At 38.5% G+C, this 13,112-nt stretch overlaps 1 protein-coding gene across 2 annotated transcripts in view; it reads right to left on the reverse strand.

Annotated features, from left to right (window-relative positions):
- Positions 1 to 3,835: 3,835 nt before the first annotated feature.
- The window catches only part of LOC117268322 (voltage-gated potassium channel KCNC1-like), a 164,517-nt gene continuing 155,240 nt past the window's right edge, over positions 3,836 to 13,112 (reverse strand). The window contains exon 5 of one of the 2 annotated variants that reach the window (XM_033644686.2): positions 3,836 to 4,877. In XM_033644686.2, the coding sequence (XP_033500577.1) occupies positions 4,864 to 4,877 (14 nt within the window). In that variant the 3' untranslated portion in view covers positions 3,836 to 4,863. Of the gene's footprint in view, positions 4,878 to 10,998; positions 12,423 to 13,112 lie in introns of those variants that run through there. The other variant, XM_078161439.1, reaches the window with a different exon arrangement.

Below are 13,112 nucleotides of genomic sequence, written 5' to 3' on the forward strand. Positions count from 1 at the left end.
TTTTAATGACAAGCAAAGATTAAACCATTTTGTCCATCCAGTGAGCAATTTTTGAAAATTTCAAACATTCACACAGTTTGCAAACTTAAAAAGTCCTGAAGTGCCTAGGACTTCCCAAATCTGTAATTCATTAAGTGCACAACAATAATGTGAAGATAATCAAAGTTAAGAAAGGTTTTACTGCGTATATAAACCAAAATCTATCATGGTAAAGTAGCATACCTGGCACAGGTTGCATAAAATGCCAATTTCAACATTAGAAAATCTGAGATGGGTTCCAGGGTCAGAGAATTCATGTCAATACAAAAAATGTCAGTCTTAATTTCCTTCTCATAGAAATTTTCTTCCCCTCGCAGCCCAGCAATGTGACAACGGATAAACACGTCAGGGTACATATGATAACATTTTTGTGAGCGCCCAGTCCAAGGGTAGACTCTTTTAGTTTGACTGCCCTAATTTAAAAGTGTGAAGTACAGCTGATGAACTTCTTTGGCTGGTGATTTTGGCAAAAGCAGTGACAACAGGAGAGTGCAGATTTGATCGTGGTAGCTGGACACTTTGTCTAATGGTTCTTTTCTGTCATTTGTTAACATTACAGAATTACATGAGAACATTGTGGTTTGATGTTTGTTATAGCCCTACTGTATGTCAGCCACATAAAAACAAACAAACAAACAAAACAAACAAAACATGGATGGATCAACGGGCCCCTGGGCACAGACATATAAAAAGCCCAACTGACCATGTCTCTGGGTGTTTGAGTATCTACTGTATGTAGTAGTTTTGTGTCTCTTTGTAGTCATTTAGAGTGTCTTTGTAGTAGTTTTGAGTCCGTAATTGTTTTGCATCCTCATGTAATCGATTGCTTCTCTTGAAGTCATATTTTGTCTTTGCAGGAGTTTTTGAGTCTTGTAACTCTTTGTCTTCATTTAACTTCTCTTGTAGTCATAGTGTGTGTCTTTGTATACGTTTTGAGTCTTTTCACTTCCCTTTGTGGCCATTTGTGTCTTTGCAGTAGGTTTTGAGTCTCCTTAATTTGGTGTCTTTTTGCCGACAATTTGCTTCTCTTGTTGTCCTCTGCTTCTCTTATTAGTCACTTTGTGTCTCTTTGTAGTTGTTTTGAATCCCTGTGTAATGGTTTTTCTTCTCTTTGTAGTCATTTTTGTGTCTGTGCAGTAGTTTATCATTCTCTTTGTAGTCATTTGCCATCTCTTTGCAGTCGTTTTGCTTCTCTTTGAAGTAGTTTTTCAGTCTCTTTGTGTCTGTTTGTAGCCATTTGATTAACTTCCCAAGAATATATGGTATCCGTCACTTCAACAACAGAGGCTCACATCCAGGGGACCCCTATCCTTTGAGCCTATAGACCTGTGCCTGGTAAGCCTGTTCAGTAATCCATCCATGCCTCAAAACAAGTTCAAATAATTTTCCCCAAGTGGTGGGCATACATAGTCTCATAAATACCAATAAACAGAGAGCTATTAAACAGCATTACAAATAAACATTAATGTTCATACGAGATGCATAATAAAAAATAAATAAAAAGAAGACAAAAGTAAAATACCAGCACAATTTACAGCATTTTTTGTGATGACACATCTTCCAGTACCTGCTAGCTTTCAAGTGCTTCTGCCACCTTTAAAGGCATTTCCAAATTTTTATGTGTTTTCTTCTGTTTATTTAGTTTATCCAAATCCAGAGATTGTGAGAATACTTTATTCCCCACAGCCATGCATAACATCCTTGCTTCTACTGGTTCTGGTGATAGGAGTACTTGCTTGAACACATATAGCCAAGATGGCTACCTCTCACCATCGGGGAACCACCACCAACAGGTGTGGCTGTTCATTCATTAATGCTGGTCTGACAAATGAAGTGTACACTGCACATGTGTGCCTCTTCTGCTCCTACCTCGTCTCACCAAGTTGTATTAGCAAGTGACAGACCAAACCTATTTTAGTGTTTAAGCAACTTGTTGTGGGACTATCACCATAGTGTTTAAATGAGACTTTGTTTGTTTCTGATAATTTTTGCTTCAATTTGATTGTTTTTAGGTTGTAATTTCAAAACTGTTGAAGAAAACCTCTTCACTTACAAAGAAAACCAAAAATTCATGCACACTGCCCACCTAACTTTATTATCACAGTGTTTCAGTCCTCAGACCTTCATCAGACAAAGTTCATACTGATAAACTGCATGTCTGTACACATTTTGTGTGGTTTTTTTTTTTTTTTTGGTTTTCTTTCCGATTCCTTTCAGGCAAAACCTTTTTTTCCCCCCCCTTGATTTCAGACCATAATGTTGGGAAATAACATTCAATGTTTAAAAAATCTCACAGAATTTTGGTGGGATGTTTGGTGTGTGTTTGTTCACACAAATGGTACATATAATTGACATAATTAGGTCATGATTTCAACCCTTCAACCCCTATAGAACATGTATCAATTTTAAGCTTAATTCAAACTGATAACTGATAATACAGAAGGGAAATTACAAAAAAACATTTGATCTTTGGGGAAATGAACCAATACATTCTCACGGACAAAAATCTAAGATAGAATAACAGCCCTGGATGATGAGGCAGCCATCTTGAACCTTGTCAGAATTGCCTGGATCATTATGTGGGTAACAACCTTCTTCTATACCTTTTCCTGGCTTATTTTTGATCCTAGACTTCATATGACCCTTCTAAAACATAAAAAGTGTGATGTTGACTTGGATATCAAGGTCAGGAAAAAGTTTTCAAATATGGGACACAGGCAATTTCAATTCAAACACACAGACTCAGTGACATCTCTGAGTGGACAGCACAGTTCAGTTCAGCATAAGTTTGATAGTCCTGGGTCCACAATGTAACGCAGACACAAACAGCTGCCATTGGAGAGAGTTACGTATAAGGGTTCTGGTAAAAGGCTACAAGAGGAAGAAGAAAGAGAAGAGGAGGAGGAAGAAGAAGCAGAGTTGCAGCCAGGTGAGAAGTTGAAGTAATAGTAGACAAACTTGTAGTAGCAGAATAAATACTTGCAGAAGTTCGGAGGAGTCTTCTTGGATTTTGGAGGGGTGGGGGGTCTCCTAAGATTTCTTAAAGAAAACAAAACAGGGTAGATATTGCAACCCCTTTTTTTCTTAATTATTTGTGTATTATCATTAAAAACAAAATTGATAAAATCTTTTTTAAACATAATCCTACCCTTTTTTTAATCTGTTGCATATAACATAATTTTGTTAAATGTTTAAATTCTCAATTTCTAGCCCTGTTACTCATGGGGGAGATCAGAATGGCTTGCAGAAGTCATGCAAAATATTCATGCTGGTAAACAATGTCATAAAAATGCATTTCTAATTTGCAATCATTGCCATTTTTTTGTCCCTAGAATAGGTTCTCAAAGATGTTCTCCCACTCCTGCTGAATACCTGCTTTCTTTAAAAAGCCTCTTTCTTCTTGCCCCACATCCCCAGAGGTATAGAGTGTATGGTCTGCAGACTCTCCTTCCTCCCTTCCTCTTTCCCTCAGAGGGGGAGGGAGCTCCTCCTCATCCATCATGCCTTTTGAGAGAGTAGTTCACTGCAGGAGATGCTGTTTTGTACATGTTAGCAGCCACTTTGAGGGGATTAAACAGTAGCTTGGATGATGATGACTTTGCATTGACATTGCTGCATGAAAAAAAAATAAATCTGTGGTCTCTCACCCCCTTTCTCATTGACTCCTTCCGTTCTCTCTTCCCCCTTTTTTTAATCCATCCATTGTGTCTCTGACTGTCTTTCTGTGGGATTTAATTGGTTTCATTCATGCCATGCAGTTTTGCTAAAGAGGAGGAGCAGCAGCAAGATGCAGGGAGGGGGGCTGTCAAGATACTGTAAACACTCGAGAGGGAAAGAGAGTGAGAAAGAGAGAAAGAGGGTCAATCACATCTCCGTTTTCAGTGACACCTCCTTTTCTTTAGCAGATGTTAGGGAACGTTTCTTGTCTTTGAGGGCTTTTGTTCACCCCAGTTGATATGTTCATCCATCTGTCTGTCTTTGGGTTAATTCCATTACAAGGTGGATGAAAACTGGCTCTTTGACATAAGATCTCAAACTGATCAGTTGTTCACGAAGTCCCAAGATGTCAACTGTCTCGTGGAAGATTCAGATTATACCAAATTCAGGATCGAGATCATATCAAATATACATGTGATATGGCTGATGTTTTCTGATATGTATGAGTAGATTTCAGCCTGCTGTTAGAGGTCCTGTAGCTCTGCAGAGATTAGCAGGGCAGCCTGTCCTGTGCAGCCCAGCACCAACACTGGATGGGACTCCAACAGAGCAGTTAGACATCACAATGGACCAACCCTCACCTTGCATAGTGCTTTGAATGCCAAAACAATGGCACATCCACTGGAAATCAACAGTTGTCAGTGAAGCTTCTTGGAAAAAAAAAAAATAGTAAAGCAAAACTCATAACATAAATAGCGGGCATCCTTGCTGTATGGTTTCCAAACCCAAACTGTCACAGGCCCTTTGGCTGTTACACTGGGTGCATCCATGCTGTGGTTTGCTCTGCAAAGCAGTTGAAAAGAGGTGAAAATGTTCTCTCTCCCCATCTTGAAATAGCTTTTATGTGATTAGAACCATTTTCTTCATTAGGATCATCACCCAAGTTGCATTTGAATGTGTCACATAGATGATGAAAAATGTTCAGGTCTGAGTGCAAGGGATGATTTCTGCCACCCGTCTTCTTTTTTCTCTTTCTCTCTATCTCCCTCCCTTTTTCTACAGTGAATCCCGTTGAGGAAGATGAAGAAGCAGTGGTTTAAAGTTCATTGTCTTCCTCTTCATGTAGAGAAAAGGGGGGCGCGGGGGGGGGGGGGGGGGGGGGGGGGTTTAGAAACTTAGCACTGAAAGGGAAGAAAAAAAGAGAATTAAGTGAGGATTTGAAGTAAATAAGTAATGACTCAACCCTCAGACACCAGACCATGGCATAGATTTTGATCGTGCCATAATGAAAGCTGGTCAGAAAGTTAATTGAAGATTTTTCATGTGAGTTTACAACCCATAAAAAGTTCATCAAAACATTATAATTGAATTAAAAACATTATCTAATTAGACGATGAGGGCTTCAGATATTTCACATAAGCATTTGGTAATCATTTGATTCAACTGTATTCCAATCAGTTCTTTTGTCTCGGATTTTAAGTGGATTTAGTAACATCCAGGTCTGGTGCAGATCAGGGTCGAGGCCCGTTTTACACATATGGAATAATGCTGGTGGGTAAAATAATGTTTTCTTTGATTTCATAAGAATGCTCAGTTATATACACAGTTCTGGGGCCAGTTGCAATAGCTTTTTGTAAATTAATACTTAGCCTGATTCAAATGTTAGTGTTGTTTTACACATCACTATACTAAATGGGTTGCTTCTTATGAAGTAGTTCTTACATAGAAAATAGTTGTTACGAAACATTTTACACCCACTAACTGCTGCATATAACTGTTGTGTATCTAACTGAACCACCTGACAAAATTTATGTTAGCCTGCTGATATATGACCTGTTTAAAATGAAGAGTAAAAGAGGTAATGTGGAGTATGGTTGACATATAACAATAATAATGATAATAATTTTAAAAGACATTTCACTAAAATGACAAGATCATTTCAAAATGTTATGCCAATAATATTTGACTAAATTAGTAAATAGTCAGTAAGGTTAGCATAATCAGATGTTTTCCATGCATTCTAAATTGTAGTACTTTAGTAACAAATACATACATTTATAAAAGATGTATCTGGGGTGCCCCTTTGGGTCAGTTTTGGAAGCTCAGGGACAGCCGGTTAATTCCTGCATTTAACATGGAACCTGTTCTTTCACAATAAACCTGTGTTCACAGGAAACTTATGCTTAGTCAGCATAACTACCTGGGGTTTGAGCAATCAAACAAATTGGCTAGGTTTAAAAAAACAACAAGGTTTTGTTTAAAATAGGTATGTTTTCTACATAACTTTACTTAGTAACTTAATGAGTAGTCTATATGTCAGGTAGCTTATGTCACATGACACGCATGTCACATTAGCCTTTGTTATGTTGTTAAAAAAAACCTTTTAGTTTTGCACGGGATACAAATACTAGTCTTCTGGGATAAATTCCTGTGATTGTGTAATCCGCCACCCTGACATCTTTTTACACAGACTTTCTTGCTCTTTATGCTGTGGATGCTTTACATTACAGTTGAAAGCCCATCTGTCTCAGGCGCTAAAGGGTGCCTTGTGAGTCCAAATCAGATGTTGACCACGATGCTGTATTTGAGACCTTGGAAATGAGAATGGGCTGCTAAAACTGTAATTTTTGGCTATGCTAGCTTGTGATGCTACATCACGTTTGATTGGACAATACTATAGATGTAGCACTGTGGATGTTCCCTAGCAAGTGATTTACAGATTACCTACAGCTTTACAAGCTAAGACATTTCACAAGCTTTAATGTTGTGACCTGATTTTGTAAACCACTAGTTTTGAACTAGTAATTATCAAGAGCTCAGGATTCAGTGATGGTTTTATTATCGCTGGTGCAACCCAACCCAGATCTATTGGTGTTGGCCAATGAGATGATTCCATCACGGATTCACATTTACAAGAGTGATTTAAGGAGACACCATAAGCAAAGTGGACAATTATTTTACCCACCATCGCAGCAAAAATAAATTTAATCTTTCATCCAGCTGTTTTGATTTCCAGTTCTTCTGCTTAAAATTATTTGATTTTTAGATATTGACCTGTTTCCGAAAAGCCTCAAGATGAGGTAAGATCACTTTTTGTTGGTATACAGTACATCTCACATTTTGTCCATTTCCGCATTAGAAGACGCTACATTTTTTGTTGTTGTTAATTTTAACAAAAAAAAAAAAAAAAAAAAATTAGCTCAAAGTCAGTTTAGTATCTTTTTCTAGAGATTTCAACCACAAATCAAAATTATACCAATCATTCCCATCGTTTTCAGTTTGTGGCCTAGTTAGGGCACCTTGTCATGTTTTGTTGTCATGTTTTAGAATGTCTGTGAGTTGTTAGAAGTTCCACTACTAGGAGATTTCTGCATTCAACAGGTGGTTTAAGTGAGTTCAAATGAGTAGCGCTCAACAATTTCAAACAAATAATCATCATCATCATCATCATCATTATCATCACTATTAATCATCTCATAACAACCCCTTTGATTTATACCCTGACTTCTAGGTTGGAAACCACTGGACTAACCTACCTATCTGTTTCCATCTTGACCAGCTATACAGTAGAATGCTATTTACACTTTGATACATTAACAACAGCAATCTACTAATTAATTATATGATAATATGTCAGTCAAGGGCCATTACTTTTGATACTTTATGTAAACTTCTGATGCAGGACTTTTACTTGTAACAGATTATTGTTGCAGTGGTACTTTTAGCATCTGCATGTCAACTGAGCAAACTCCATCTGCAAATGAAGACAGTGAGATGTGGTTGAAAGCTCTAGACTGTAGAAAAAGCTAATAAATGGACATTGAGTTGAATTTTTTAAAAAAAAGTTTTGATACTAAATACAAAGCATGGTGCTGTAACCTTGGGACCTTGGGAGTTTTGGCAAGAAAAAAAGTGCTCTGACTATAGACTGAATCACCATGACGTTGCATTGACAACAACAATCACTTCCGGGTAGACAACGGCCAATTGATTCAGTTGTGGAGACATGTAAAATTTGCAAAGCTGTTGATATCAGTTGTAATTTTCAGCCATAACTGTAATGTTTAAAGATAGTATGGTAGTATAGCATAGTATAGTATAGTTAAACACAGTGGTCCAACCTATCTGACATTTCTGTTCTGCTTATTTTATGTACTGTGTTGCTTCCCTAATGTCTTTGATAAACCAAATCTACTGGCAATCTACTGGAAGCTAAGCAATGTAATGCTGTGAACGGGTCGCAGCAAAAGGTATTTTAGCAACCTAACAACACCCAACTAAATTAATTAATTAATTAAATAAATAAATAAAAATTCAATATCAGTTCAAGTCTACATATTTAGTGATCGTGATAGACCAGCAACTCCTTTGCTCTGGAAAGTAAAATGACTGTTTTTGTCAATGAGTTCTGGTGGCTGTAAGGTAATGGCTTCAGTTCTTCAAGGGGAACAAGGTAAAGTGGTGAAAATATTCTAAATATAGCGTACGCTTAAAGTCATATTGACTTTTTTTAGGTGGCTAAAAACTAACCAACTGAGGCAGTGTTTGGCCAGCCCCATTTTATTTTATGTCCGAGACAAGGGTGTCTTCTACCCGGAAGTTATTGTACTGGAAACATTGTGATTCGTTCTATATTATATTGCCTTGAGCTTACTGTCTACACCACAAGCGTACTGTAATATCAACAGATTCAGTCCCAAAGATGCTGTTAGGAAAGAGGCCATGGGAGTTTTTGTCATGTTATAAATTAGATTTATAGTGTCAGCCATTGTAGAAACCATTCTTTCTTAAATATTGCTGCACAACTTTCCAAACAGAATCCTCACAGCATGGACCACAAATGTGTACACTGAAAGACTTCTACAATGGCAGACTGAGTGTTCCTAATCTAAACTCTTTTCCAGTGGTGCTCAGTGTGAAAAAGTTGTTTGTATTAATGTAGACTGTTGCAATATAATACTGTACACCAAGGCAAAGAAATGATAGGCCAAACACACCACTGAAGCAAAGAAAAGATACCATTGCAAAGATCGCCCAGCCCAGCCAACATGCAAGTACACAGAGCTCGAATGTGACACACACTGATGTTTCTTTCTGTCTCTGTAACTCACTCATACAGATACAATCTACAGAGGTCCTCGGGGGCTGTTCAGTCCTCTGATGTAACAATTCTTAGGACACTAATTAGGAAGCTGATGAGATCAAGAGACATCAAGGTCACAAACTTTGTGAAATCAAGATCTCAAAGTTGAAACCAGAGGACTGCAGTCAACCAGGACTGGGCCGAGATCCAGACCAAGAGCTGAGAGTGGAACATCTCAGTTGGTGTGTCCTGCACATGTACAGACCAGACCTTGGTCAAATAATTTTAGCTTTTTGCTTCATCCCACTTTAAGTTAGACCGGCAGGGTTTGCTGTATCAGGACAGTTTATTTCTAATTTATCTTGCTCTGGTGCAGTTTGTGCTTGCCCAAATGACAAAGTACAACTCTTCTGCACCTGTGTGGGATAAAACAAGCCGTAGCTGGTGTTTGACCCAGGTGTGGTTCACACAAAGACTACACAAAAAGGAAAAAAAAGGGAAGGAAATAGAGTGCGGTACATAACACAAAAACACACAGAACATAAAACAAAATGTCACACCAACAAAGAACCACACACAGGTGAAGAAACACAACACAAAGAGCAAAAACGGTGCACAGGAACAACAGTGAGGTACACATTCTTACATGGAGAAGCGATTTTGCTTCTTTCTTTCTTTCCTTCTCCTCATCACCACACTTTTCTGTCTTCCCCAAACTTTTCCTCCTCCATCTCCTCCCTCTGATGCTGCTCGGCTGACAATCCACTCAGAACACATCATTTCACAGCACATTTTTCCCTCCTTCCCTTCTACAATATACCACTGTAGTGTTTTTCAGTCATTTAAATGTCCATTCCTGTCTTCCTCCTCGGTGAAATCCAGTGTTTGGCAAAACTTTTTTTTTTTTTTTAGGTGCGAAGATGCTCCAATTTTACTCAATTCCTTTTTGGTTTTTGCTGTGAGAGACTTCAGGGTGGGGGGACAACAGATGGTGTGTCTCACAGAAAGAGGGACACAGTCATTGAGGGTGGAAAGACGAGGGAATGACACAAAGAGAAGACAGGAAGCACAGGTGGACTAGGAAAGCAAAATAGCATCTTTGAAGGTAGGGGCAAGAGCCGCAAAACAAAGCACATGGTATTCACTGGGACAGAAAAGAGAGGAAAAACTCATCTTTTTTCATCTCTCCCTTTTTCATACATACAGTACATCTTTGAGGAAACATGGGTGAACAGGGGCACAGAGGGAGAGATTGATACCTGAGTTGTGAATGGATGGAAAAGAGAGAAATGTTGGCAACAAGGGATAGAAACTTTAGAAATGTTAAATACGAAATTGAATTTTGAAGGGTGCCTCTGCAGTGTGGTTTCTTACTGAGTAGTCAATGCAACTTCTTCAAGGATCTTTTTGAGGCAAAAAATAAAATAGTAAAGATGTCTTTCGTAACATGCACCACTAAAGCACAATCAACCCTATTAGAGGACAAGAACACTGATCCTGGAAAACCTTGGCTTATAATAAATCACATTATTTTTTTACATCCAATGCCAAAGTTTTTTAAAATAATTTGCTGTCTATAATATCCAGCCTGGTGTCACAGAAATACATGAAATGGACACGGCTTCTCAACAATGCATTATGTGATGGGGGGTATGAAATGTGTTAAAAATGATGTGCTGGCAACACAAAAACAAGGCCAAAGCAAAGTCAGTAAGAACCTTTTGTCTTGGTGGACACACAAATTAAGTATAAAGAGTAAAAAAGCCTGGGTACGGTGGGTGGGAGTGGGAGTGGTGCTGGATGGGTCAAACAATCACAGACTTTCAACCGGGAGACTGCTTTTAGCTTGCCATGTGAAACCACAAGTCAGCATAGTTACATGACACTGAGTAAATATGCAAATAACTAATAACTACTATGTGCAACTACACAAAGTAGGCTACATAAATTTACATTAAATATGTAGTTATTTTAATCGAAACCACCATCTTTCCCTAAACTTAACCAAGTATTTTTTTGTTCTCTAAACCTAACCAAGTCATTGTCTCTCCCTAAACCTACCAAACTGTGACCGTTTCACAACAAAACTGCGACCACTCATAACAGACTTGTCATCAGCATTGTATTTGTGTTGCCAGCACATCATTTTAACATATTTCCTGCCCCTCACCATGCAATGCTTTGTTATGAGTTTGTGTCCATTTCAGGTATTTCACATATTTTATTTTTTTTTAAGATATTTTTTTGGCCATTTTTTTTAGCCTTTATTTGACAGGACAGACAAGCATGAAGGGGGAGAGAGAGAGGGAGTGACATGCAGCAAAGGGCCACAGGCTGGAGTCGAACCCAGGCCACTGCGGCAACAGCCTTGTACATGGGGCGCCTGCTCTGCCACTAAGCCTCTCACGTATTTTTTTCATGCTATTTGTAATACCTACACATAGCAACTGCTATGGTTAAGGTTAAGAAAATATTTTTGTTATGGCAAATAATGGCTGATATCAGACTCATAGGCAACTACAACACTTTGTTAAGGTTAGATAAAGATCGTGGATAAAAATAAAAACTTGAAAATGAATTGCATGTCCATATTGGATTCTGGTCTCCTGCCTGGAGATTTGATGCGGTACCTGCCCATCCACCACACTTACACCCATACTTTTCACCAGTGGCAATGTCCGCAACAATAAAGTAATTCACAAGTTTTCAATGATCTCACCATTTTGACCCTCTTGTCAAATGAATCTTTGACTGTATAACTAACAGCCCACTGGTTTACACCCGCTAACTTGTATTATTATATCCAACAAAGTGATGATAGCATTCCATTAGCCTTTTAGTTTTTCTGACTTTTTATCTGATCTTGCACTTCATAATGGAATAGCCAGAATATGAGGCAAGACATTACTACTGAAAAAGTGGGGGTCATGTTATATCCAAGGACTGGACATACACATTTTCAAAACATCGGGTAATTTTTTAAATGGTGAGAGTATTGTAGGTTCCTACAGAGAGTGTTGTATTATGGATTGTTTGTAGCCCTGATGTTGCTAGACTAGCAAGGTTCTTTGAGTCCAAGCACTGAAGTCAGGCCAGCAGAGCTAACCTGAGCACAGTGTTTTGGACATAAAAACACACTTATGCTTACATGGTGAGTATTCTTACATACGTTTACATTTAGTCAAGTGTAAATGAAACAAACAAAAAGAGCTGGGTTAGAGTGGGTTTGTTCAAAAGGTGCCACAGCTCAGTTTGCCCAGGGCCCCCTAGTAGGTTTATCTGGCCCTGATCCTCATCTTTTGTGGGAGCTTGTAATGAATCATTGCATTCTCACATTGCAGAGGCATCCTCCTGAACTCACTGCAAGTGTAGACAATAGAACAGGACAGAGGGACATAAACATGACATGGGCAGCATGAAGTTACAGACATAATGAAGAAGCAGACAAATGAGACGATGGACAGGGGCATTTTGGTGAGGAGGTATCTTGGGAAGAGGATGGTCTGTCCTCTCTCTTGCAGAAGAGGAGTTGAGACAATGATGGAAGAAGCTGGATTTGTTTTTTTCATGTTTTAGCATTAGTTCACAGTTACTGCTTCTTTTTGCATATATCTGATAAGCACAGGGCTTTCAGAACAGTTCTCTGTGAAAAGAGAGGCAAAAAAAAGAAGAAAAAAATCATAAGCTACGATTGTTAATATGTTTCTCTAATAAGTCTCTCAAATTCGATAATAAAGCAGCTATACAAGACCTACTAAAAACATAACCCCTCCCTGTCCTGCAAAAATAAACTTTCCCACCCCCACCCAGCCCTGTTACAGTACCTAACTTGGTCTCTTCGGACCAATAGCATCATAGCATTTTGGCATGCATAATGTCAGCACGTCCCACCGCTTCTTGCATTCAAAGAGGTGAACATTTTTTGTCCTGCATGCTTTGTTAGTGCATATGTACGCATCTTAACACACACATCCATACACACACACACTCTTAGTAGTCTAAATGTTATATACACATTCATTAAGCTTGAGACTAAAATCTTATTAAACCTCCTCAAATTATTTGTCATATCAGTATCCTTATTGCTTGCAATGGAACCCCATGCAGATTCATATACAACGCAAAATTTACATATGTACATCATCATGACAAAAGCGACCAATCAGCAGTGGCCTCAGGGAAAGTGACAGATGCACTCACAACAAGTGGACATTGGAAAGGGAGAAGAGGATGAGGAGAGGGTGAAATGTTGAGAAATGATAGATCCAGTAGAGAGAAATATGAAATATGTGTGTTTATGTATGTATGTGTGAGAGTGTGTGTGTGTGTGTGT

This window comes from Epinephelus lanceolatus, chromosome 18 (genome assembly GCF_041903045.1).
Source record: "Epinephelus lanceolatus isolate andai-2023 chromosome 18, ASM4190304v1, whole genome shotgun sequence".
Taxonomy (NCBI): Eukaryota; Metazoa; Chordata; class Actinopteri; order Perciformes; family Serranidae; genus Epinephelus; species Epinephelus lanceolatus.